This window comes from Hyla sarda, chromosome 1 (assembly GCF_029499605.1).
Source record: "Hyla sarda isolate aHylSar1 chromosome 1, aHylSar1.hap1, whole genome shotgun sequence".
Lineage (NCBI taxonomy): Eukaryota > Metazoa > Chordata > Amphibia > Anura > Hylidae > Hyla > Hyla sarda.
In genome coordinates, this window is record NC_079189.1 from 93,712,258 (window position 1) to 93,738,720 (window position 26,463).

General features: G+C 45.9%; 1 protein-coding gene across 3 annotated transcripts in view; it reads left to right on the forward strand.

Annotated features, from left to right (window-relative positions):
- The window catches only part of FIP1L1 (factor interacting with PAPOLA and CPSF1), an 83,968-nt gene that overhangs the window by 1,203 nt on the left and 56,302 nt on the right, over nucleotides 1-26,463 (forward strand). For all 3 annotated transcript variants that reach the window (XM_056558048.1, XM_056558029.1, XM_056558036.1), the window contains exons 2-9: nucleotides 3,616-3,664; nucleotides 6,640-6,697; nucleotides 9,194-9,294; nucleotides 9,370-9,434; nucleotides 10,226-10,333; nucleotides 10,473-10,603; nucleotides 12,398-12,507; nucleotides 18,761-18,857. In XM_056558048.1, coding sequence (XP_056414023.1) covers nucleotides 3,616-3,664; nucleotides 6,640-6,697; nucleotides 9,194-9,294; nucleotides 9,370-9,434; nucleotides 10,226-10,333; nucleotides 10,473-10,603; nucleotides 12,398-12,507; nucleotides 18,761-18,857 — 719 coding nt within the window. The remainder of the gene's footprint in view (nucleotides 1-3,615; nucleotides 3,665-6,639; nucleotides 6,698-9,193; nucleotides 9,295-9,369; nucleotides 9,435-10,225; nucleotides 10,334-10,472; nucleotides 10,604-12,397; nucleotides 12,508-18,760; nucleotides 18,858-26,463) is intronic.

The window sequence follows — 26,463 nt, forward strand, 5'->3', positions numbered from 1 at the left end:
CGGTTTTCACACAGAAAACGTATACAGGAACTGTATTGCAAAAACGTGGTGTGAATGCAGCCTTAGTTATCTGGGAATGCTGGGAGTTGTAATTTTGCTATAGCTGGAGGCACAGTGGTTGGGGAAACACTGACATCCATGCACATAGACAACTATTCATGGATATGAACCCATTGACACCGATCTGCAGGTGGGACCCCCAATGATCAGGAGGGGTCCTGTGCCCTTCTATCTGAGTAGGGGGCTAGTTGAATATCTGTGCTGCCGCTCCATTCTGGGTGAGTCTAGTTGGGAAGGAATGGGGCAGCAGTGTTTGTTTCCCAGACAGTGTTCCTCCAGCTGTTGCAAAACCACAACTTCCAGTGTTCGGCTGTCCGGATATGCTGGAAGTTATAGTTTTGCAACAGCTGGAGGCACACTTCTTACAAAATACTGCTCTAAACTGTAGACTTGGGACCCCTGTACTTGAGATGCCTGGAGGTGGTCCAAGTGAGAGAATCTTTAGCAATCAGATCAGTGTTTCCAACCTGTGACTCTTTGGCTGTTACAAATATACAACTCCTATCATGCTTTGGGAAACAGCTAGAGAGTTACAGGTCTGAGAACTGTGCTAGTAAATAGATAAAGGGGTGTTCCGGTACTTAAAAATGTGGATAGGGGATAAGTGTCTGGTCGTGGGGGTCTGACCAAAGCAGTGGTCGACACATCCTCTCTATGCATCTCTCTGGGAGAGCCAGAGATACAGCCGCTCGTGTATCACCGACTCTCCCATAGACCTGCATGAAGGGATGGTGTCGACCACACAGGGAGAGCCGGATATACATAGGCGGGATATCGTGGGGGTCCCAGTGATTGGACCCCTTGCGATCAGACACTTATCTTTTATACTGTGGATAGGGGCTAAGTTTTTAAGTACCGGAGTACCCCTTTAAATGAAAACTGACAGCTGGTTCACCCATGCTAAACCCAATACACAGGGTTATAGTTGATGAACTAGATTAAAATAATGTATTACTCACCCAGATCGGTGCTGCTGGTCCGGAGATACTGGCTGTATTAACCTATGTTGCTAATATGTAAATGTGTTTTTGCACAATAGAAATGGGACCCAGCTTCCCTGGAGTGAGACCCAGTGCGATTGACAACTTGGAAAACATGTCAAAAGTTGTTTTTGTTGTTGTTTTTTTTAATGAAAGTAACATGGGGGGTGGTCTGTGGAGGAGAAAGGCCACTCTTGGCTTGTTCTAGAGCAGGGGTGCTCAACTATTTTTAGTGAGGGTCCACGTATTCAGGTCTGCCATCCAGTGAATCTCTGAGCTGAACGCTAAGGTCTGGTTCACACCTAGCGGCCTCAAAGGAAATAGCAAATGAGCGACTGTGGAAGATATATGACCTGAATACTACAACACACAGTACCCTTGAATATAATACTGCCACACACTGTACTCTCTGAATATAATAATACCACACGCTGAGCCCCTGGTATATTACTGCCACATACTATGCGCTGCTATATTACTGCCACATGCTGCCCTCACAATGAATGATGCCACTGTGCCCCCAGGATTAAGGATGCCACTGTGCCCCCAGGGTTGGCACTGTGCCGCCAGACTTAATAATGCCACTTTGCCCCCAGACTTAAAGGAAAACTGTCAGCTTGTTCCCCCTGCACTAACTAGCGGTACTGGCTGGTAGTGCGTAGGACGCTGAGCAGTTTGACGCTTACCGTGCCCGGATCCGCCGCGCCGTTCGGCCGTAATTTTCTATTTTCGGTATATGCTAATTAGGTGCTAACTTGCACTGGCCGGGCTAACTGGCACTCTTACATCAGCGTTTCTGGCCGCAGTGCCACCCAGCTCATCAACATTCCTCCCCTCTACATTACAGAGTGGGAAGAAGAGGGAGGGGAGGAATATAGATGAGCTGGGTGGCACTGCGGCCAGAAACGCTGATGTCAGAGTGCCAGTTAGCCCGGACAGTGCAAGTTAGCACCTAATTAGCATATACCAAAAATAGAAGCGTCAAACTGATCAGCGTCCCTTGCACTACCAGTCAGCACTGCTGGTTAGTGTGGGGGGAGCAAGCTGACAGTTTTCCTTTAATTATGCCACTTAGAGTTAAGGAAGCCACTGTGCCCCCACATGAACTTTGCCACTGTGACTCTCCAGCTGTTGCAAACTACAACTCCCATCATGCACAGACAGAAAGTCCTAATGGGAGTTGGTAGTTCTACAATAACTGGAGAGTCACAGGTGGGGGTACACAAATGTTTACCTCTGAGCTTGGTTCCCCGTCAGGTCCCGTGCTGCTCTGGTCTCCTCTTGTCAGGCTTGGCCAGAGCAGATGATGCAGGCAACGCTAATCACGCCACCTGCATCACAGGAGAAGCGTCGGGCGGCCGGGCAGGGAGCACAGTGTTCCCTTGCTCCTGCCGCAGCTATTCATTTGTATCTGTGTCTTAAAGACACCTCTACAAATGAATGAGGGGAGAGATGGTGAGCAGTCCGGGTGATTGGCGGTCCGGATCTGGACCGTGGTCCGCCAGTTGAGTACCCCTGTTCTAGAGGTTGGTGGGGGGTCTCAGCATCCAAGCCCCGACTAACTTAAACTTTTTCCATATCTCTATAACAAGGCAATTCTTTAAAAAAAAGGCTGCCTCCTCATAGACATTCCCTTCCATTGGGGAGTTGGCCCAAGACCCCAAGCAAACTGCTGCTATACCCTGGCATGTTATGTCAGTATTACATGATGGTGATTAAAAGGAATCTATTAGCAAGTTAGGACATTCCCACCTGCTGATAGAAGCGAATAGGGGACATTACAGTGCGGATTATAGTACCTTTGATATGACGTTCTGGTGCACAGTTTTATCTGTAATATCAGTTTATTGATAGCAGATTTGACCAATTGATGCACATTCCTCTACCCCAGTGTTTCCCAACCAGGGTGCCTCCAGCTGTTGCAAGACTACAACTCCCAGCATGCCCGGACAGTCAAGGCTGTCCGGGCATGCTGGGAGTTGTAGTTTTGCAACAGCTGGAGGCACCCTGGTTGGGATGCATTCCTCTACCCCTTGGTGCACTGATATGGCCACCTGCCTTTTCCTCTAACAACGCCCCCTCATGAATACTGAGCTGCCCCTCTGTAATGGCCTTGAGTTATGTCAGTATCTGACTCCTCAGTATTTGAGGAGGAATTGTAAGAGGAGCGGGCAGGCGGCCATAATGGTACTCTGAGGGGTAGAGGAATGTTCTCGTTATGCCAATTGACCTAATTTGCATATCAGTAAAACCAAGATTTCAGATAAACATGGCATCGCCATATTAAAGGTACTGTAATGCTTATATAACTGCTGTCAGATTCTGTTTGGCTGTCAATGTGTTACGTGTACATGGACAGCCAGTGCAAGTACAACTTGGTAGTAGCTCCCTGCACTTTACTTACTTTAATTTTCTTTGCTGAATCTGAACAGTTTTTTTTGTTGAACAATTTTCCCTTTTATGTTTGCATGTGAAATGTTGTCTCCTTTGTAAGATGGGGCAGTCAGATGATAGGCAGCAATGTGTAACAAGTGCCAATAAGTCTAAATGACATTTATTTTGTGTCTTTATATAGAGGAAAATGAAGCTGCTGGGCCTGATGAGGAGGAAGAAGACATAACAAGGTGAGGATTTCCTGAGGAATTTCTAAGACCTTGTCCACACTGCTGAATTTCCACCAGCAAAATTCCATTTGCTGCATATTCTCATTGTTTTCAATGGGATTTTGCTTCAGCGTTGATAGACTATGTTCATTCTTTTGGAAGAATTCTGCCAGACAGCATTGCAGTCTTTGGAGACAGTGTACATCCACGCGATCCTACCGCCAATGATTTTGGCAGCACCTGCTGAAGACAAAAACCTTAAAGTAATATAATGAAGCTTCTTGGAGTATACATTAAAGGAGTAGTCCAGTCCTGAAAAACATATTCCCTATCCTAAGGATAGGGGATAAGTTTCAGATAGCGGGGGTCCGATCGCAGGGACCCCCTGCAATCTCCTGTACAGCGCCCCGACAGCTCGCAGTAAGGGGGTGTGTCAACCACCGCACAAAGCGGCGGCTGACATGCCCCCTCAATAATACTCTATGGCAGAGCCGGAGCGCTGCCTTCGGCAATGTCCAGCTCTGCCTTAGCTATGTATTGAGGGGGCGTGTCGGCCGCAGCTTCGTGCGGTGGTCGACATGCTATAGGGCTCGAGAGCTGGGGCCCAGTGTTAAAGATCGCGGGGGGTCCCATCAGTCGGACCCCCTGCTATCTGAAATTTATCCCCTATCCTTAGGAAAGGGGATAAGTTTTCCAGGACTGGACTACTCCTTTAAGCATAGGAAACAAGTTCTGTGAGAGCAGAGCCCGATTTGTACTACTAGATTTCCTCATATCTTCATATTTGTGATGATGTGGTCAGGGCTACAAAGGGTTTTACCACAGCTAGATCTCTCCATATTTATTTTTGTTTATTTTTGTCCTATGCTTCTGCCCTGTTTCACTTGGATACGGACTCCCAGTAGGTCATATGGTACATATAATGAAGTAGACCACGTTTTGTGTGGTGCAGAGGAGAGGATCCTCTAATCTTGGTGTGTTGGGAATCTTAGTCTTGTCTTTGGTCCTTATTTATGGGCAGTATTTTTTACTTTTAGTTACAATGATATATTTGTATTTGGGCGCTGAGCTTATGATAGTGATTTTGCTTAGATAAGGACTATCTAGGACTGTCTAACACAGAAGAAGGGACAATGGAAATAGTGCTATTAAAGGGTTTCCCCTCTAATAGGATCTAGTTTCTGTGCTGCTCACCTGAGCATCTTAAAAGGTGAATCGTAGGAGACTACCAATGGCTTTCTTGTTTAGTCCTGTATTGTAGAAGCTTATTTCTATCTGAAGGCTTAAAACATGAGCAGTTGTGTCTAATATCTTAAAGGTGTACTCTGGTCCTCTGACATCTTATCCACTATTCCCCTATCCAAAGGATAGGGGATAAGATGTCTGATCGCAGGGGTCCCGTCGCTGTGGACCCCCACAATCTCTCATGCACCACTTACCTGTGTGAGCTGCATGCAGCGCTGGAGGCTCCGAGTCTGAAGCCTCACGACCACGGGCTGGAGTGTAGTGACTTCATGACTCCACCCCGTGTGACGTCACGCCCCGCCCCCTAAATGCAAGTCTATGAGAGGGGGTGTGTCACGCATAGACTGTCATTGAGGGGGCGAGGCATAACGTCACACGGGGGTGGAGTAATGAGGTCACAATACTCCGGCCCGTGGTCGTGAGGCTTCAGATTCGGAGCCTCCAGGTGGGTACATCATGAGAGATTGCGGGGGTCCCCAGCAACGAAACCCCCGCGATCAGACATCTTATCCCCTATCCTTTGTATAGGGGATAAGATGTAAGAGGGCCAGAGTCTCCCGTTAAATATATATTAATGGAATTTTCAATTTCTTTTGGATGAAAACTGTCCCAACTGAGGTATGTCAAGCTTTTGGTACAGTTCTGTATCCTGATGATGGTGTCCAGTTGGTAAAGGAATATATTATTGTTAACCATATATTCCCAGGTGATATGTATCTGATCGTTGTAAGTCCAACTGCTGCCCCCTGATCACAACAAGGACCCTTGTTCCACTGTCTGAATGCCATACTCTGTATGGGACTGACTGAGATAGCAGAATGCAATACTTAGCTGCCTCGGTCTATCCCAAAGCATCAGTCACAGGTTTCATTAGTGGGGGGTTCTAGCTGGTAAGTCCCATGCTGATCAGAAACCTATGGGTAGAGAAGTTATAATCTAGGGGCAGCACCTTTTAGTTCATAGAGGAATGAAAAGATATGTCTGAAAGGATGAGCATATTACTTCCCATTGCTGTACCTGCCTGTTGTAAGTATATGTTGTCACTAAAAGAAATGTATGTATACTTGTGGGTGAGGATAATTTGGTATTCTCCACCACAGATTCATTGCCAGTTCCACTTTTTTTTTTTCCCCCCAAAAAGACATGGTAGGCTTTAGTACATCATTGTGTGGATGTTGAGTATATGGTGACTATGATGGTTTCCTCTAGTGGGGCCTATTGCTGATATTTTATATAACACGTGCGTTGTGTTTTGTGATATCAGTGTTTCCCAACCAGGGTGCCACCAGGTGTTGCAAAACTACATCTCCCAGCATGCCTGGACAGCCTTCGGCTGTCCAGGCATGCTGGGAGTTGTAGTTTTGCACCATCTGGAGGCCCCCTGGTTGGTAAGCACTGTGTTAAATAATGGTTTAAGAACACCTCCCATCCATCCAGAAATGTCTCATGCAATGGCAGTAATTGTGTCATATACACTATATTGTATATCATAATACCTGGGTTTCCAAACTGTGGACCTCCAAAACTACAACTCCCAGCAAGGCTGTCCAGGCATGCTGGGAGTTGTAGTTTCGGAGACCACTGTCATAAAACCTTCACAATGTATTTGTTTTCTTTGTAGCTAACTGTACATTGAATATTTGTATTGCAGTTGTGTAATTTTTTCTTCTCAGCAGTAGTTGGGGATGGATTGGTTTATATTAGTTACATTTCCATACTAAATCTTATTTTCCATGTATTTTATCCTATAGCTCCCATCCATTACCTGTTGTTGAAACGGAAACTACTGAAAATGGTGTGGCCAAAACAGTAAGTCTTACAAAATGCCAAGTCTTACAGTCTAAACATTAGTTAAAGGGGTATTCCAGGCAAAAAATTTTTTTTTGATATATCAACTGGCTCCGGAAAGTTAAACAGATTTGTAAATTACTTCTATTAAAAAATCTTAATCCTTCCAATAGTTATTAGCTTCTGAAGTTTTCTGTCTAACTGTTCAATGATGATGTCACGTCCCGGGAGCTGTGCATGATGGGAGAATATCCCCATAGGAGCTGCACAGCTCCCGGGACGTGAGTCATCAGAAAGCAGTTAGACAGAAAACAGCAACTCAACTTCAGAAGCTAATAACTATTGGAATGATTAAGATTTTTTAATAGAAGTAATTTACAAATCTGTTTAACTTTCCGGAGCCAGTTGATATATAAACCCCTTTAAGTGAGCAAACAAATATATATATATATATAAAACACTCAGTTCCGTCTTGTCCATTCCATTCAAGCCTTCCCCCCCAATCCCCAAAGTACAGTCTCAGATTTGTCTCTGCGTCAGAGAACTTTTATTCACTGTATTAGTGTGTGTGAACTAGTCTTGATCACTCAGCATAGTCAGACTACACTAATGCTTTTGTGTCCAAATGGATAATTGCACCTGCAGCCATATTCCAGAGTAAACTTAAAGGGGTACTCCCCTGGAAAATTGTAAATCAACTGGTGCCAGAAAGTGAAACAGATTTGTAAATTAATTCTATTTTTAAATTAATTCTATTTAAAAATCTTAATCATTCTAGTACTTATTAGCTTCTATTTGTTCCACAGGAAGTTTCTTTTCTTTTTGATTTTCTTTTTCAGTCTGAGCACAGTGCTCTCTGCTGGCACCTCTGTCCATTTTAGAAACTGTTTGGAGCAGGATAGGTTTGTTATGGAGATTTGCTCCTACTCTGGACAGTTCCTAAAATGAACAGAGATGTCAGACAGAAAGGAAATTCAAAAAGAAAAGAACTTCCTGTGGAGCAAATAGAAGCTGATAAGTACTAGAAGGATTAAGATTTTTAAATAGAAGAACCAGTTGATTTAAAAATATAAAAAAATTCCTTTAAATGCTGGTATTGCCCTTAGCCTTTGTAATATGCATTTTTTAGCATCTAAGGGTGGTGGTTGCTTCTATTTGTATGCCTGGTAGTATCTATATAGAACTTTTGTAATCCAGGTATTCTTATTCATTTAACCCCTTAAGGACGGACCCATTTTTTACCTCTATGACCAGGCTCTTTTTTTTAAAATTTGACGCTTTTTCGGAGCAGAGCGATTGAGATTTTTTTCGTGACATATTGTACTTTATATAGCATTTTTGTTGACACATGCAGCATTTTTTGTGAAAAACTTCAAAATATTGTGAAAAACTAGAAAATTTCTGGCGTTTTTTTAATATATTTTTTTATGGTGTACACTGTGCGGTAAAAGTGATTTTCTGTGGGTCAGTACGATTATGGCGATACCCATTTTATATAGCTTTCTATGTTTTTTTCCTTTTCTGAGCAAAATTCTTTTTCTGCCATTCGTTTTCCAACAGCCATAACTTTTTTATTTTTTGTCCGACGCCATTGAGTAAAGGCTTATTTTTTGCAGAATGAGCTGTACTTTTTATTGGTATAATTTTTGTGCTACCTTTTGATCTTTTTTGTTCCGCTACCAGAATTGGGGAATTTTGCGCTTTTTTTAAATGTTTTTTTTTTCTTTTTTTTTTTTTTTTTTCCGGCGTTCACTGTGCGGGATAATTTACATTATAGTTTTATAGTACACGTCATTACGGATGTGGCTATACCTATTATGTATATGATTTGTGTTTTTGATCTTTTTTTGGTGATAATACAGGGCTTTTATTGGGAAAGGGGCTTTTTTTTTTCTCTACACTTCATGCTTTTATTGAAGAACTTATTATTTAATTTTTTACACTTTTTACAGGTTATACAATGCTGCAATACATTTGTACTGCAGCACATTATGACCTGATGAGCTGCACACACTACAGCCTGTGCGATTTAGCCTCTGGCTGGATCTCACAGGCTTCCATAGCAGGCATGTATAGAGGTAATGATCTGACCTCCTGCTGCTATAGCAACCAAATGCGACCTGCGATCGTATCGCGGTGCCCCCGTTGGAAAACAGGGGGAGAGTGCTCCCCCTGTCAACACCATAGATGCCGTGATCAGGATTGATCACTGCATCTAGGGGGTTAGTGCTGCTGGGGCCAGCGCGATCGCGGCTCCGGCAGCTGCGGCGGGACTACGGCTGTGATTAACAGCCGGGTCCCATAGCCGATCTCCTGCGCTGCCCGCAGCAGTGCAGGAGATCGCTATGAAGTATGCATACGTCCAATTGCGCCAATGTGTTGGATGATTGGACGTATGCATACATCCTATAGCGGGAAGTGGTTAATCAAAATTCTGATAAAGTCTGATACGTAACTTATGTTTATGTAGACACTTAAAACTATTGCATTAATTTTATTTTATTCTACTTATATAAGGTGACTGAAACTGAAGACGACAGTGATAGTGACAGTGATGATGATGACGATGATGTCCATGTCACTATAGGAGATATCAAAACAGGAGCTCCTCAGTATGGGTATGTAGCTAGGTCTTTAAATTTAGGTAGCACTTGTTTATAGTTTTATTAACATGTCAATATTAAAAATTTTAGGAGCTATGGTACAACCCCTGTTAACCTGAATATAAAAACTGGAGGTAGAATCTACGGACCTGCCGGTAAGCTGCAACTTATTTATTGCTGATTGTCAGCTCTCCTCTTCTCTTTTTTTCTTTTTCGTGTTTTTTTTAAATTTTTTTATATATATAAATACTTGCATCTTTTCTTCGAACTGTGTTGTGTATTTTTTAGAACTATCTTAATAAATCTAAAAATGATTGCCACTCGCTTTTTCAATCACTTTTTTCTATTGTCTGAGAGTGTCAGGGTATGTACCTATTCACAAAGAGTATGGTAACAATTGTCAGTTTCTTTAGACAATTCAGGGGGGAAGAACAGTGGAATGGCTAACAAAGATTTCATAGAAAAAGATGCTCCCTAATTATTTCATAGTAAATACAGGTATTTACTTTAAATATTAAAGTCTGGAGAGCTAAAAGTTCCTCTTCCGATTACCTGGAAAATTCAGTATTCAGAATACAGATGTCTGTCTCTTGACTTATGTCTAGTAAGATTCTTTATATAGTCGTCCATGGCACCAAATCAGTTACTGCTCTAATTTTCCTAAGGGCCTCTGAAATAAGGTGGGATTAGATGGTTTGTGATGATCTGCGACCTCACTTTTGCTCTCTATTGAATACCTTGACTATATTGCACAGGTCGTGAGATTTTGGCTTGTACTTGTCACACTCTGTGAACTTTTTTAAAGTTATATGTAGTTGTGTTATGGTGTTTTTTTTAATGATTGCTGTTTTGTGCTCTGAATATTCTTTTATGTAAACTATTGCATGATGATCGAAAAGAAAAGCTAGATCAGAAATATAACATATTTACTATTTTACTGTTGCAGGAGGAAAAGTTAAAGGGGTAGATTTGGATGCCCCTGGCAGTATTAATGGCGTTCCTCTGGTTGAAGTGGACTTGGATTCTTTTGAAGACAAACCTTGGAGAAAGCCAGGTACTTTTAAGGGCCATGTTACTATACCTTTACAACAGGTTAACAAGGCTGCAGCCACGTCATACTGTTAAGACATTTACCTACTACTGCTGCTTAATCAAATGATTGCAAAAACAAGCTGTTTATTTCTAACCCCCAGGTGCTGATCTCTCTGACTATTTTAATTATGGATTTAATGAAGATACCTGGAAGGCATACTGTGAAAAACAGAAGAGACTTAGGATGGGCTTGGAAGCACTTCCAGTCTCATCGACAACAAATAAAATTACGGTGCAGTAAAAAATAGTTTTGGATAATTTTAACTCTAATTTAAAAGACCTTTCAGCATTAACATTTTTTGGCTTATATCCCACTGGATAGTGCCCCACTTATCAGCAAGATGTTGGTTCCCTGTTGTTTCGGAAAATTGCACAAACATAGTAGAGAAGTACTGGCACTTTTCTAAGGAGAAATAATGGAATCGGTCACTTGAGTGCACTCCGGTACTTTTGTCCCATTGGCTTCTCCAAAGATTGTGTAAGACTGGATTTCCACTTGGCAGTTTTATGAACAATTTCCACTGCAGTTTTTGAGCCAAGGCCTTAAAGGGGTACTCCGCCCTTAGACATCTTATCCCCTATCAAAAGGATAGTGGATAAGATGTCTGATCGCAGGAGTCCTGCCACTGGGAACCCATTGCTATCTCTCTGCTGCACACGCTTGTCATAAGCTGCATGGAGCGAAGATCGCTCCACGCTGATGACTCACGATAAAGGTGTCGGAGGATTGTGACATCTTGCTCCGCCCCCTCAATGCAAGTCTATGGGAGGTTTCTCCTCAATGCAAGTCTATGGGAGGTGGCCACACGAGGAGGCGGGGCCGTGATGTTACGATCCTCCGGCCCTTGTATTGTGAGTCATCAGCACGGAGCGATCTTCACTGTGCAGCTAATGACAAGTGGGTGCTGCAGGAGAGATAGAAGGTTCCCAGCGGTGGGACCCCCACGATCAGACATCTTATCCCCTATCCAAAGGATAGGGGATAAGATGTCTAGGGGCAGAGTACCCCGTTTAAGTGTTTTCAAAAGCAATAGAAAATATAACGGAAGGACTTCCTCTCGCGGCTTGATCCACTTTGGGCACCCTATTACTAAGGCTCCTACGCATATGCCTGACAATGCACCCCAACAACACTGTAGAAAAAGTGCCAGAGGGATACTGATCCCATTAATTTGAATGGTACAGTTTTCATCCATCTGGTATCTCAATTTGTACGCAGAATTCTTGGACATGTCACACGGTCGCCGGATGAGGGAGTGCATCTTGCCGCATCAGTTGTGGAGAGTTAAGGTTGTTAAGTGGAAAGGGTTGAGCTGTTACTTTACTTTCTCAAAAACTTGTGGCAATTTTCCAAAAACGCCAAGTGGAAATAGCCTAAAGTGGCTTTTATGTGCTTTTGCAGTTAAACTGCTGATGTTTTCCTACTAATTTCTGGTGCAGCAGTGGAGAACACTTTCTTCTAAGCTCATTTGTGATTGGATGAAAGTAAATCTTTTTATCTTAGTATAAACTTGCTAACAATTTTACTCAGTATAGGAACGGGAGACTGAGCTCACAAGCAGCTTATCTGAGGAATTTCAAAAGCAAATATAAAGCAAGACCGAACAGAGTGGACTATGGGGGAGATTTATCAAAACCTGTGTAGAGGAAAAGTAAATCAGTTGCCCATAGCAACCAGTAACATTGCTTTAATGTTAAAAAGGGACTCTAAAAATTTTAAAGACTCAATCTGATCGATAGAGTAAATCCAGGAAATGAACAGCAAAGAGTTGCAGTGTAACCAAGTTTTCTGCATGTCTGTGTGACACTGATGCTCTAAGTCAGTGGTCTTCAACCTGTGGACCTCCAGATGTTGCAAAACTACAACTCCCAGCATGCCCGGCCAGCTGAGAGTTGTAGTTCTGCAATATCTGGAGGTCCGCAGGTTGAAGATAACTGCTCCAAGTGTTAGTTATTACTGTCTATATTGTATATTTTTATCAGTAACATTTATCATTAGTTTCATGTGGTGTTTTGTTATTAATAGGTACAACAGGGCAGAACTGGAAATCCAGAGAAAGATGCTGTATTACAGACCACAAAACCAGAGTTCACTTCGCCAACATCTTTATTTAAATCCAGTGCTCCACCTCCAAGGTAAGATACTGAGAGTTTTTCATGCTTGCTTACCACTGTTGGGCATGACAATGTTGTCCATGGTAGACAATGACATTTCACTTAGACCCATGTCTGGTTGCTATGGGCAGCAGCATCCATTTTTGTAAAGCAGATGCAAAACACATCTGTATGATTGAGCTTCTTTGAGTCATAAGCTAAAGGCTACACAACTGTGTAGAAAATAATTTTCTCCATTGGGGGACACAGACCATGGGTGTATGCTGCTGTCACTAGGAGGCTTGACACTATGGCAACAAGAAAAGTCGGCTCCTCCCAGCAGGGTATACCCGCACACAGGCACCTGAGGTAATCAGTTTTAGCTTAGTGTCTTAAGGAGGTGGACATGGTCTGGAGTTCTCCCCAGACCAGGTCTTATGTTTTATTATTTTCCTAGATTTAGGGATGTGTTAGTTTTTTATTCCGCTTTCTTTCCTGTTTTCAGGTGGGGACTAAGGAACTGTGGCTCACTGTTTCCCCATTGCGATTGAGGGGGCACAGACATCGCGTTTATGTACTGTTAACCCCCTCTCGCCAACGGTCAGCGTCTGGGGTTGTACCTCATGGGTCCGGGTCCCCCTACCTCCCTGCTCGCCTCGCTCGCACATGGTAGCCCGGCATGATGCAGGTGACAAAAGCTGGCTGAAGACTTCATAGGAAGACTTCTTGAGGTAAGTTCTTCTGACTAGGTGAGTATTTTTCCCTTCTCTCCACAGGTCCTGGTGGGTGAGGGGGACATGGCTCTTGCAACCTCTGGAGACCCCTGATTTTCGGACCACTTATGCACTATAGTGTTGGGGGCCTGCCAGGAGGAACTTGTTCCCTTATTTCCCAACAGGGGGTCTTTTATTAGTAAGATCGGGGCATGCATTGGTGTTTTTTACTGTGGGGACCTTCTCCCTGGGTTCGGGGGCGAGATTCTGTGCGCGCAGCTGCCGGCTTCAGCTGCGGCGGCACTTTCACTTCGGGCGAGCGGCCGCCACTAGGGCCCTGCTTGCTGTCAGCTGTGGGCTGCCGGCGTTATCTCCGCCCGCTCCCTTCCCCCGTCTATCACATTAACTCGGGGCCGGGAGCGGGCACCATTACTAATGCCGCATGTGTTTCTTCTCCGCCCCGTGCGGCGTAGCTCCGCCCACCCGCCTCACAGCGCTTCTCCAGTGCGAAAACTCACATCTGTCAGCGCTGTGCGCGCGCGCGCTGAGGGGGTTATCAGGGCCAATCAGCTGTGCCCTTGATCTAGCCCGGCCCCCTGCTACTCGGGTCCGGCATATTCAGCTTGCTTGCCGGAGTTCTCTCGGCAGCTGCCCTGTTGGGGACATAGCCTAGACTGAGATAATTTCTTTTTTTACTATGTCTGAGCCCAGACCTGTTCCTCCCTCTAAACAGATAACTGGGACCCTGGTTAATTATTACACCCGTAAGGGCTGTAACACTAAAATGTCTGGTTCTGCTGAACTCACTTGTTCTGTCTGCACCACTGCTCCCCCAGACTCCCCTGCCATTTCTGTTCAGGATGTCCTTCCAGACCCTGTGGGTTCGGCTGTCCCTCTCCCAGTCGATATCCGACTTGGCTCAGGTCTCCCGTTCTGTGGTGAATGCCTTGGAGAGGCCCTCCCTACGCCCTCCAGAGGGACCCGTTCTCCTTCAACCTATGCTGATCGCTCTCGCAAGCGTAATAGGGGTGTTTCATCGGAGTCATCCCACGGGTCTTCTGGCAGGCACGGGCGCTCCCCTCGCAGGCATTGCCCCGCTGCTCCAGCAGGTAGCAGGCGTCTCTTCTCCAGAGGTCGCTCCCAGGGTCGCCGCTCTGGCTCCCCAGAACCGCATACCAGGTCAGCCTCTCCCTCATCCAGGGCCGTCTCAACACGTTCCCATTCTCCTGGAGAACTAGCGAATGAAGTTTCCGATTCGGCATCTGACTCAGAGGACCGATCGGATATGTCTGACATGGTGCACTCATTGGTCTCGGCCATAAGAGACATCTTCCATCTAGAGGTCCCAGGAACTTCGGACGTGGTCCAGAAGTTTCCTTTCATCGTGCCCAACCTCCAGGGCTGCCTCACCTCGTTCCCATTCACACGGAAAACTTGTGAATGAGGTTTCTGACGTGGCTCCAGAAGTCTCCTTTTTCGTGCCCGACCGGCACCCAAGACCTTCAGCTCTCACGCTGAATTTTATGCCCTGCTGGTATCTGCCTGGAGGCACCCGGACATGAACTTTCAGAAAACGAAGAAGGTTCAAGCGCGGTATCCCTTTGCCAAGAACCTCATTGCTCGGTGGACCTCTCCAACTGTGGATCTGCCGGTCTCCCGCCTCTCTAAGGCGCCTACCTGGCCATTAGCTGATGTGGCTGCCTTCAAGGATCCAGCGGACATGAAGGAGGAGACTTTGGCAAACTTTGCCTTTGAGACAGCAGGATCTTCCTGCTTTTTCTTCGGCCTGGGTGTCAAGGGCCCTTTCTTTATGGTCTCCCTTCTCCTCCAGGGTAGTCTTCAAGATTCCTCTGGAGGATTTATTTAATCTAGCTCTCCGATGCTCTGCAGCTGGAGATTTTCTGTGTTCTGCTTCCATGCGCAGCCACTGTGCTGCCTTTGCCACAAGCTACCTGGTAGCCTCCATCCCTCCATGTGGCTTATAGCCTGGGATGTGGACGCCGCCTTCAGGAAGTGAGGCGACGGGCGGAAAAGAGTTCTTTATTACCTCTGGATAAGGCTCACAGAACCGCTTTCCGTCGTAAGTCATCCTTCGGGTTCTGCGGACCCTTGGTACCAACAAAGGGTCCAGATGGGCGCCTTCACGGCAAGAGGGCTCCCTCCTTCTGGACCTGTCCCTCCCGGAGGTTGGCTATCCGTTCCGGCCGTTTTGCGGCCCCCATCAGGCACCCTTAGGCCTTCCTCTGTCTGAAGGGTCGCCCCCACCCGCCGACCTTTCTCGGGTGGTTGGTCGCCTCTTACTCTTCCGGGATGCCTGGACCACGCACATTCAGGATCCAGCTCCTTTTTTATCCAGGGAGTAATTGTCCCGGTTCCTTCAGGGGAATGTTTTTGAGGTTTATTCCAACCTCTTTGTGGTCCCCAAGAAAGGCGTTTTCTGTTCGCCCAATCTTGGTTATTGAGTATCTCAACCAGCATCTTCTGCTTTCCCATCCCGAATGGAGTCTCTCCGTTTGGTGTTGGCATCCCTGGTTTATGAGGAATTTCCGTTCCTTGGTGGACATCAAGGATGCCTGCCTCCACATCTCATTGTTCCGGTCATCAGCGGTACCTCCGCTTTGCAGTTCCGGACGGTCGTTTTCTATTGTGGCTCTCCAATTCGGTCTGACCACTTCTCCGTGGACCTTTACCAAAGTCCTGGCGCCTGTGATAGCCCTTTTACGGACAACAGTTGTTTCCGTGATTCCTTACTTGGACGACCTCCTGATCGCCAGGGCCCAGATCCTGGAGAGTCTTAGTCTCAACCTCCAGACCTTGTCTCACTTCGGTTGGATGGTCAATCGGGACAAGTCCAACCGCTCTCCTGGGGCTCCAGTTCGACGTGGCCTCTGCCCGCTTCGACTCCGCCGACCAATCGGCTGACTCTCTTATCAAGTGTCTGATGACTTCGGCACCCTGCTCCAGTTTCCATTCGCTTTTGCATGGATGTCCTTGGTCGGTTAGCGGCGGCTGTGGAGGCCGTGCCATTTGCCCAGTTTCATCACTGACCTCTTCAACTGGTGATTCTCTTCCGGTGGGACAGGTCTCCATTGTCTCTCGACCGCAAGATCGTTCTCTCTCGACAGTCTTGTCGGTCCCTTCTATGGTGGCTTCGTTTCCCCCCTGCTTTTTCGGGGGCGCTCCTTCCTGCCCCTCCCTGCCAGTCTGTCGGGCTGGGGAGGTGTTTTCAAGGACCGGCCAGTCTGGGGCCTTGGTCCCTCGAGAAGCCCTTTTCCCCTTCAACATGTTGGGGCCTAGGGCATTCCTTTCTTTGCTTGCTTCTTGGGAAATTCCCTTCTGGGCGGAACTCAGGTTTCCGGCCATCTCAGCGCTCTTCATTCCAGGCGTCTCTGGGATGTGGTCTTTCTCAACCGGTCCTCTGCCGCCTAAGGCGAGTGGTCCCTACATCCGGAGGTGTTTGCAGTGATCTGCAACCTCTGGGGCGCTCCAGGCGTGGACCTCTGCACGTCCCGCCACAACCAAGCGCTCCTCTCTCTTGGTTGGGCTTTGCCCTACCTTATCTGTTTATTGGTCGGGCTTTGACCTACCTTATCTGTTTCCTCCCCTTCCTCTCTTTTCGGGGTCCTGAGGAAACTCGCAGCAGAGAGCGTTCCCGCCATTCTCATGGCCCAGACTGGCCCCAGCGGGCGTGGTACGTCGTCGTGGTCAGGCTCCTGAACTACTTACCTCTGCACCTTCCCTATCGGCCAGACCTCCTATATCAGGTCTCCTGTGCCACCCCTATTTGCCGTCTCTGCTTTTGATGGCGTGGCGGTTGAGACAGCGGTTCTGAGGACCCGCGGTTTCTCTTCCCAAGTGGTTCGCACCATGCTGAGGGCTCACAAGCCTTCCTCTGCAAAGATTTACCACCATACCTGGCGGTATTATTTCTGTTGGTGTGAAACTCGGCCTTTTTTCTCCGGTCGTGGTTGGCTTTCAGCTACCTTAGGGTTCAATGTTCGTCCGTTTCCATTCTTTTTCAACGTTCTCTGGCGTTCAATTATCATGTCCGAACCTACAAGCTGCCCCTCCTTATCAGCCTCCTTTTTTCCCTTGGGACTTGCTCTGGGTCTTAGATGCCCTTCAAGGCCCTTTTGAACCTCTCAGAGACATTTCTCTTCGCCTCCTTCCCCGGAAGGTGGCGTTCCTTATTGCTCTTCCCTCTGTTAGGAGGGTGTCAGAGCTGGCAGCTCTCTACTGCCGTTCTCCCTTCCTGGTTGTATACCAGGACAAGTTGTTTTGTTTTCTGTCCAGGTCCATCCTTTGTACCTGATATGGTTTTGGCTTTTTCATCTCAATGAGAACATTGTCCTGCCATCCTTTTGTCCGGCCCCTTCTCATCCCTGGAAGCGTTTGTTCCACAACCTGTTGAGGTCGTTGGACAAGACAACCATTTTGGGAGCTTACCGCTGCAAGGGGAAGATCCCACCCTTGGGGGTTTTGGCTCATTCCACCCATTTTTTCGGGGCATCCTGGGCCCTCCGCTACGTGGCTTCGGCCTTGCAGTTCTGTAAGGCGTCCGTGTGGTCGTCTTTGCACTCTTTCTCAAGGTGCTACCAGATTCATACCTTCGCATCAGTTGATGCTACTCTGGGCTGTAAGATGATGCAGACGGCGGTGGTCACACCGTCCACCTGTCTGATTCCTTACCCACCCAAGGGATGGCTTTGGTACGTCCCATGGTCTGTGTCCCCCAATGGAGCCGATAGAGAAAAGGAGATTTTTTTTTAATGCTTACAGTAAAATCTCTTTCTCGAAGGATCCATTGGGGGGACACAGCTCCCACCCTTTTTTCTGGTGTTCCTATTTCAGTTATCTGTCCGAAGGTGTGTTCAGTTGCCTTTTCTTATGATTGCTCGGCCAGTTTGTGGTTTTCTCTTGACCTGTCGGTCTTCTCCTATTGCTCTGGGACTAAAACTGATTACCTCAGGTGCCTGTGGGTGGGTATATCCTGCTGGGAGGAGCCGACTTTTCTTGTTGCCATAGTGTCAAGCCTCCTAGTGACAGCAGCATACACCCATGGTCTGTGTCCCTCAATGGATCCTTCTCCTTTTTATATCCAAATTCAGAGTTAGGCTGCTTTCACACATACATAGTACATATGTGGATTTATCCATGATCCATAATAGAGACATTCCGCACATTTGACTAACTGGGTTTGTTTATTTATTTATTGGGTTTAGGGCTGCATATAGTTATATCTATTTGTTGTCGATTAGTTGTTGTAGCCCTACATATCTGTCTTGAGCTGTGGTCCAGTTCACCTGTTATTTTCCTCCATCAGGCGCCGAGCGAAGCTTTATGATGTCACCACTGATGGGCTTGGGGAAACAGCAGAGGTGACGTCATGAAGCTCAACCCTTTGCCCAAACGAAGGGAGATAACAGGTTCATTGGACCACGGTTCAAGAGGCAGATATGTAGGGCTGAAACAACTGCTCAATTTAATTGACAACGAATCAGTAAAAATAATCATTAGTTGCAGCCCTAATTTGGTTACTGAATTGAGTTTGAAAGATTAGTGATATGCTTTTTCTTTTACAGTCGTAAACTTTCAGGCACGATAGATGTCATTGGACAAACCACTACAATTACTCGTGTGGAAGGCAGGCGAAGAGGCGCTAATGAAAGCAATATCCAGGTACTCTGTGGTATACCTATTGTTTGGCCACACGTAACCATTGAAATGTTGTGCAACTGTGTCTATAAAAACCTGTATTGGTGATTTAAAGGGAATGTCAAGGATTATCAAAGCAATGCTGCTTTCTTCCAAAAACAATGCCACATTTATTCATGATTTCTGTCTGGTATTGCAGTTAATCCACACTGAAGTAAAGCGGCTATTTTTGTGGAAGATGTAAACCGGTTTTGTTTTATTATTTATTTATTTTACATCCTAGACAACCTCTTTAAGCTTTCTTGTTACTGATGATTGATATCCAGTAAGGATGTGAATATTTTTAGGTTGCGCTCTCTACTTCAAATACTAACATAGTGCTATGTATACATAAAAGTTATGTGATATGAACATGAAATATGACTCTTAGCAGAACATTAAGGGGCAGGTAGTACATTTCACATACCAGTCTTAAACTGAAATTCATTGGATTAAAATGTGCAAAATGAACACGTCTTTGTCTGTTAAATCTAAATCTAAACTTAAATCTACACCAGCTATATACTCTAAACTAACACCTACTTACCACTTGCCCAAATCTGTCACTGTTTAGCATTAACTAACTTCCCTATGTTGTCAGTTTTTATTTTTTTTAAATTCATTTACAAATGAGCCTTAAATCCCATACCTCTTGCAACGGGCACCGAGGAATGCTTTGATGGTGGGACAACACGGACATTGCCGTCTTCATAGACTGCTATTCAGTCCTGGCTGCATTCCTCCCAAAGAGTGAACATGTTCGTTCTTTAAACAGACGTACTTTCCGCTGCGGCGATTCCGCAGCCTGAGCGAAGCAGCAGAACCCTGCTGAAAACAATGGGGCTCTATTCAGCAAGCGGAATTCCGCCGGTGGAATGTCCACAGTGTGGACGAAACCTAAGTGTGTTTTGCCATTTTAACCCCTTAGATGCTACTTACAATAGCTACTATGGAATATAGATTATTGACAGGGTGTAGGTCCCTCTAGTTATCTGTGCCAATGGTTACTAAAGCAGCTAGTGGTCTAATAAAAGCTTACAGATGAATGTCTGCACGGAAAATTTCTGTGCTGACATTCCAGCAATGCATTTTCTTGCGGAATCGGCAAAATCATTGAACAAGTTCAATGTGTTTGCGGAACACAGAATCAGGATTTCCACATAGATGTTGCTGTTGCAGAAATTATGCTGAGTACAGTAGAATCCCATTGAAATTAATGGGACTCTGCTACTGCGGAATGTCCTTGTGGAATATTCTGCCGTGTGAACATAGCATAAGGCTGTGGCAGGCAGTGATGTTCAGAAATTACTATGTATTCCAAGACATACTAACAAAGGGGGGGGGGGAGTTAAATTGCATACAACAGTGTTTCATAACCCCTGCCAAATAAATGGAGAACCCCTTTTTTATTTAAAAAAAAAATATGATTTTTTTAAAAAGGTGTACTATAAAGAAAATAAATATTTTGGAACCACTGCAAACGATCCATAGAATAAAGACTTAAAATTATCTATACCATATATAGATAATCCATTATCATCCTGGTTAAATGGTGAATATTCTTACTCATATTTATATTAGGTTAGAAAATTGCATTGTTCAAATTATTGGTCCATATGTTCCAGTTACATTGGCTTGATATGCGGTTGTTTGGGTGATTTGTTTTGATTATTGTAGATTTTTTTTTTTTTTTACAGAAATCATTAAAGGGGTACTTTTCCCCTAGACATCTTATACCCTATCCCAGTGTTTCCCAACCAGTGTGCCTCCAGCTGTTGCAAAACTACAACTTCCAGCATGCCCGGACAGCCAAAGGCTGTCCCGGCATGCTGGGAGTTGTAGTTTTGCAACAGGCTGGAGGCACACTGGTTGGGAAACACTGCCCTATCCAAAGTGGTTCGCGATATCCAGCCCTCACGGCCACCCGAACCCAGTGTTCTGACATCTTATCCCCTATCCAAAGATGTTTAGTGGCGGAGTACCCATTTAAAATGCTTACATTTTATTATTTTGCAAGGTATTTGAAGAGCTTATAATGTGCAGTTTCTTTTGTCGCTTCCTAGTTCCCCTGTAAACATTTTATACAGAACCTCTTGCAGTAGTTGGGACAGCTTCTAGCTATTTGGGGGGATAGCTGAGATCAGTTAAGGATGCACTTTAAAAAATGCTCACATCCGTTCATGCTACTGATATCTATGGAAAAAGTGTTCGATGTAAATGCATGTGGGAAACTCAGGAAAGTAGAAAATTGTTCCTGATATGTAAACTGCATGAGCATTTCCTTTGTGTAAATGTGGCTCAGTTAAATACTTTGGAGAAAGGGAAAAAGAACTGCTAGCATTTGTGAATTTTGATACTACAGAAAGTGTTTCTACTGGCAGTTTTCCAGCTTTTGCTTAAAACATTCAAGTTTAATGACCTCCATTCTTTTGTTGGATTGCAGCACATTTTGATGCTAGAAGTACAAGGAGCTTTGTGTGCTTTGTGCTGGGTCTACTGACAAAGCAGATTCCATTGGCACAGAAGCCAATAATATTCTGCTTAAATGTTGACACTGAAGCATTGTGTTTGTGTTTTCCGATGTAGAAGTGAGGGTTGATCAGAGTTAAAGGGGTATTCTAGGAAAATACTATTTTTTTTCTCGTTCGGCTCCATTTGGGGACACAGAGACCGTGGGTATATGCTGCTGCCACCAGGAGGCTTACACTAGGCAAGAAAAAGAAGGTCAGCCCCTTCTGGCAGGGTACACCCCGCCTACAGACTCTGAGCTATTGGTTCTAGCTTAGTGTCCGTAGTAGGCAGACACAGGTCCGGAGTTCTCCAGACCTGGTCTTTTACTTTTAAATTTTTTAGTTCAGGGAAGTGTTTCTGGCTTTTTTTTCTCCTTTTATATTTCCTTGTTTATAGGTGGGGGTTCAGGAGCAGGGTGCTACCTGTTCCCCCATATGCGATGAAGGGGCACAGGCATAGTTATGCACGGTCAACCCCTACTTGCTACCGGCCAGCACCTCGGGTTGTACCTTGGGTCCAGGTCCCCCTACCTACCCTGCTTCTCTCATTGTCTCAGCCTGGCATGATGCAGGTATCTAATAGCTGGCTGAAGACTTAAGTAGGTAGGTTTCTCTGGAACACGGTGAGTATAATCCCTCCCCCCCCACTTCCCACCGGCCGGGCTTTTTGGTGGGTTCCCGGCCCATCTCCCCCCCACCTTCCTATCACAGTACAGTGCACACTGGGGGGGTCACTGACCTCCTATCAGCACGGGGTGTACGCTGCAGGGGTCATGTCTGGGTGTCTCCTTCACTTACACCAATGAGGGTCTGGCTACATCGGGTTCCACCTCCTTCTTCCTCATGCTGGGACCTCCCTTCCCTCCCTCTCTCCTCCTGGACTGAGTGATTGCTCTTCCAGCTACAGCTTGCTTCTTCTCTCCATGTGAGGGACACAGAAACTTGGTGAGACTGCTCCTTTTTTCTTGCTGACTTCTTTTAATGGTATTTATGAATGCCAGACCCCCTCCAGACCGGCCACTGCAGCCCTGGTCACTTATTGATCTTGTGTGGGCTGCAATACTAAAATGCCGGGTGTTCCTGCTGAATCCACCTGTCCCGCCTGCACCACTGCTTGCCCCTGTTCTGCCGGAGTCGGGCTCTAGTCCAAACCCCCCACCCCCCACTGGAATGGGTTTCCTCTCTATGTTGTGGGTTTTGCGTTCTGTGGTGACCATCTAGGAGCGATCTTCCTTGCGCCCGCTCTCCAGAGAGGCTCGCTCTCCTTCCCCTGACCCTTGTCTCAGGTGATCTCACAAATGCCCAAAGGTGTTATCCTCTGGCTCTTCTCCGGACTCCTGAGCTCGGGACAGGCGCTCTACTCATGGGTCTTTCTCCTCCTCCCCGACATCCTGGCAGTGCCCCCGTTTCAGGGGCCACTCTCCTTGTCCCCGTGCAAGGTCTCCAAGTTTGTCCTTGGTCTGCCTCGCCTTCATCAAAGGCTGCTTCCACCTGCTCCTGTTCTCCTGGGGGGCTGGAAGATTAGGCATCAGGTTCTACATCTGATCCAGAGGAACCAACCAGCGTGTCCGACACGGACAGCTTGGTATCAGCTATCAGGGACACCTTTCACCTAGAGGACCCAGGAACTTCAGACCCAGCTCCTGAAGTTTCCTTCCACCGCTCCCATCGCTCTCCTAAGGTATTCAGCTCTCATGCTGAATTTGGCTCCTTACTGGAAGCAGCATGGAAGCATCCAAACGCTTCCAAGGAACTAAGAAGGTTCAAGCTCAGTTTCCATTTTCCCAGGACTTGATTGCAAAATGGAAAACACTACCGGCGGTGGATCCTCCGGTTTCCCGCCTGTCAAAATCGACTACTCTTACTTTGGTGGTCGCGGCCTCCTTTAAGGATCCGGCGGACAAGAGGATCGAGAATCTGGCAAGTTCACTTTTGAAGCGGCGGGTTCAACTTTGCTCCCCGCTTTCGCTTCCGCCAGGGCATTTTATCTGGGGCCCCCTCGGTGGAATTGGTGGATCTTGCTCTTGCCACCCCAATTTACTGTCGCTGCATTTGACAGCGTGTTGGTTGAAACTGTGGTTCTAAGGGCCAGGGGGCTTTCTCCCCAGATGATCCGCACAATGATCAGGGCGCGCAAGCCTTCCTTTGCGAAGATTTTTCACCGCACTTGGTGGTTCTACTTTTGATTGCGTGAGTTTCGATCCTTCTCCCCAGTTGTTGTTGTTTCCCTTCCACGCCGCCTTTCCTTTTTGCAGTCTGGGTTGAAACAACGCTTGGCTCTCAGTTCCCTTAAAGGGTAGCTCCCACCATCCTATTTTTTTTTGCTAGCCCGTTCCCCCCCCCCTCCTGCTACGGCACTAGCCTGTTCCCTCCTCCCCCCCAGCCCCCGCCTAGTATACCCCGCTCCCTCATTACACTTGGTTACTGCAGAGTCCGGCAGCGGGCGTGCAGGGACAGCGGCGGCAACGAGGCAGCGGCGGTGATGTGCGGGAGGAGTGGCCTCCCAGCCAGTGGCCGGGGAGCCAATGCGCTCGCTCCCGCCTGTCTGATTGACAGGCAGGGAGCGAGTGCAGCCTAACTGAAAAAGGACTGATTGCCACTCCAAAATCAGTCCTTTTTCAGTGGCCGGTTTTTAAATGTAAATTAAACCTTTTTAATGAAAATAAAAAATAATAAAAGTATATTAGAGATGTTGTAGTACATAAGTACTACAACATATCAAAAAATAAAGTTGGTGACAGTGCCCATTTAAGGGTCAGGTGTCTGCTCTCTCCATTCTCTTTCAGTGCCCCCTGGTGTCTGACAATCACATCCGCACTTTCCTGCAGGGTGTAGTTCATGCAGCTCTGCCGCACAGAACCACTACTCCCCCGTGGGATCTGAATCTGGTTCTCAGTGTTTTGCAGGGTACTCCCTTTGAACCTCTCAGGGATATTTCTCTTTGTGTCCTTTCCTGGAAGGTGGCCTTCCTCATTGTGGTCACTTCCATTCGGAGAGTTTTGGAGCTGGCGGCTCTCTCCTGCCGTTCCCCCTACCTGGTCTTGCAACAGGAAAAAGTTGTTTCCCGTCTGGTCCCCTCATTTATGCCTAAGGTGGTCTCCGCCTTTCACCTAAATGAGGATATTGTACTCCCGTCATTCTGCCCAGTTCCCTCCCATCCCAGGGAGCGGATGCTTCATGGTCTTGACATGGTACGGGCTGTTCAGAATTACTTTTTTGGTCACTTCATCCTTTCTCCAGTGTGACTTTCTTTGCTCTTATGGAGGGTCATTATAAGGGATTTCCTGTTTGAAGGCAAACATTTCGCAGTGGATCCGTTCTGCCATTTCTGAAGCTTACCGCTGGAAAGGGAAGACTCCGCCTTTCAGGGTCTCAACTCATTCCACTCGTTCCGTTGGGGCCTCCTGGGCTCTCACCGCTACAGGGCTTTGGCCTTGCAAGTCTGTATGGCTGATACCTAGTCGTCCTTGCACACTTTTACAAAATTTTACCAAGTGCACACCTTTGCGTCCGCTGACGCTGGTTTGGGTAGCAAGGTGTTGCAGGCGGCTGTGGCCCAGCCTTCCACCTGAGTTTCTTAGGCTCTCATCCACCCTGTGGACTGCTTTTGGTACATCCAACGGTCTGTGTGTCCCCCAATGGAACCAAACATGAAAAGTAGATTTTTATGTTTACCGTAAAATCTCTTTATCGGAGGATCCATTTGGGGATACAGCACCCACCCATTTGTTCTGGTGTCCTTGGTTTGGTCCAGTCCGAAGGTTGGTTTGGTTATTTTTTGTCTGTGATTTCATTGGACAGTGGTTTTTTTCTTTCCCTATCGGTGCTCTCCTACTGCTTTGGGACTAAACTGATAGCTCAGAGTCTGTAGGCCGGTATATACTGCCAGTAGGGGCCGACTTTCTTTTTGTTGCCTGGTTGGCAGCAGCATATACCCATGGTTTCTGTGTCCCCCAATGGATACTTTGAGAGAGAGATTTTATGGTAAACATTTTTTTTTTTTTAGATCAACTGGCTCCAGTTAAACAGATTTGTAAATTACTTCTATAAAAACAATCTTAATCCTTCCAATAGTTATCAGCTGCTGTTGACTTGTTCTTTTCTGTCTGACAACTATGCTCTCTGCTGACACCTGTCTCTCATTAACTGTCCGGAGCACAAGAGGTTTGCTATGGTGATTCGCTCCTACTCTGGACAGCTCCTGAAACAGGTGTCATCAGAGAGCAGTTAGACAGCAAAGAACAACTCAACTTCAGCAGCTGATAAGTACTGAAAGCATTAATTAATAGAAGTAATTTACAAATCTGTTTAACTTTCTGGAGCCAGTTGATACCCCTTTAATATATATGTTGGAAGAGATAAGCGCTGGGTAATGTTTGAAAGCCCCATAGACAGGCACTGGTGGTAAGAACATTACCAAACAGCTGGTTATTATTTAACACCCCCCCCCCCCCCCCCCCCAAAAAAAAAAAAAACAAGTCACTAAGACTTATCAAAAAGTTTATTACTCAATATATAAATAAATTTAATAAAAAAAAAAAAGGCTTAAACAGAGAGTAAAGACACAGAAGTGATAGTAATCACAGAGTACATATCGTGGTTAAATACAGGCGATTAATGTGGTGCAAATAAATATGGGGGGAGATTTATCAAAACCTGTGGAGAGGCAATGTTGCCCATAGCAACCAATCAGCTTGTTTCTAACATTCTTAACAAGGCCTCTGAAAAATGGCCTATCCATAGGTTTTGATCTCCCCCCCCCCCATGGTGTAAAAAGGTAACTTGGAACTGCAGATCTTGGTAGCTCAATTATCCTAGTGAATAGGACTAAGCTACAGTACCAGTTCCACAACTACAGAGTAAACATTCAAGTGCCATTCCCAAAAGTCATACCCCATGTGGAGCGGGCATCAGTATCCTTGTCCTGAAAAACTCCATTTACCCCGTCCCAGCCCATGACCTTTATCAGGTGCCGTCTGCTATCTGTAGAAGACACAGCCAATAATAACAGACATTGGAGATCACTCTAATGCCAGTCATTTATCAATTTAAATGCTGTGATCAATAGCGTTCTTGATTTT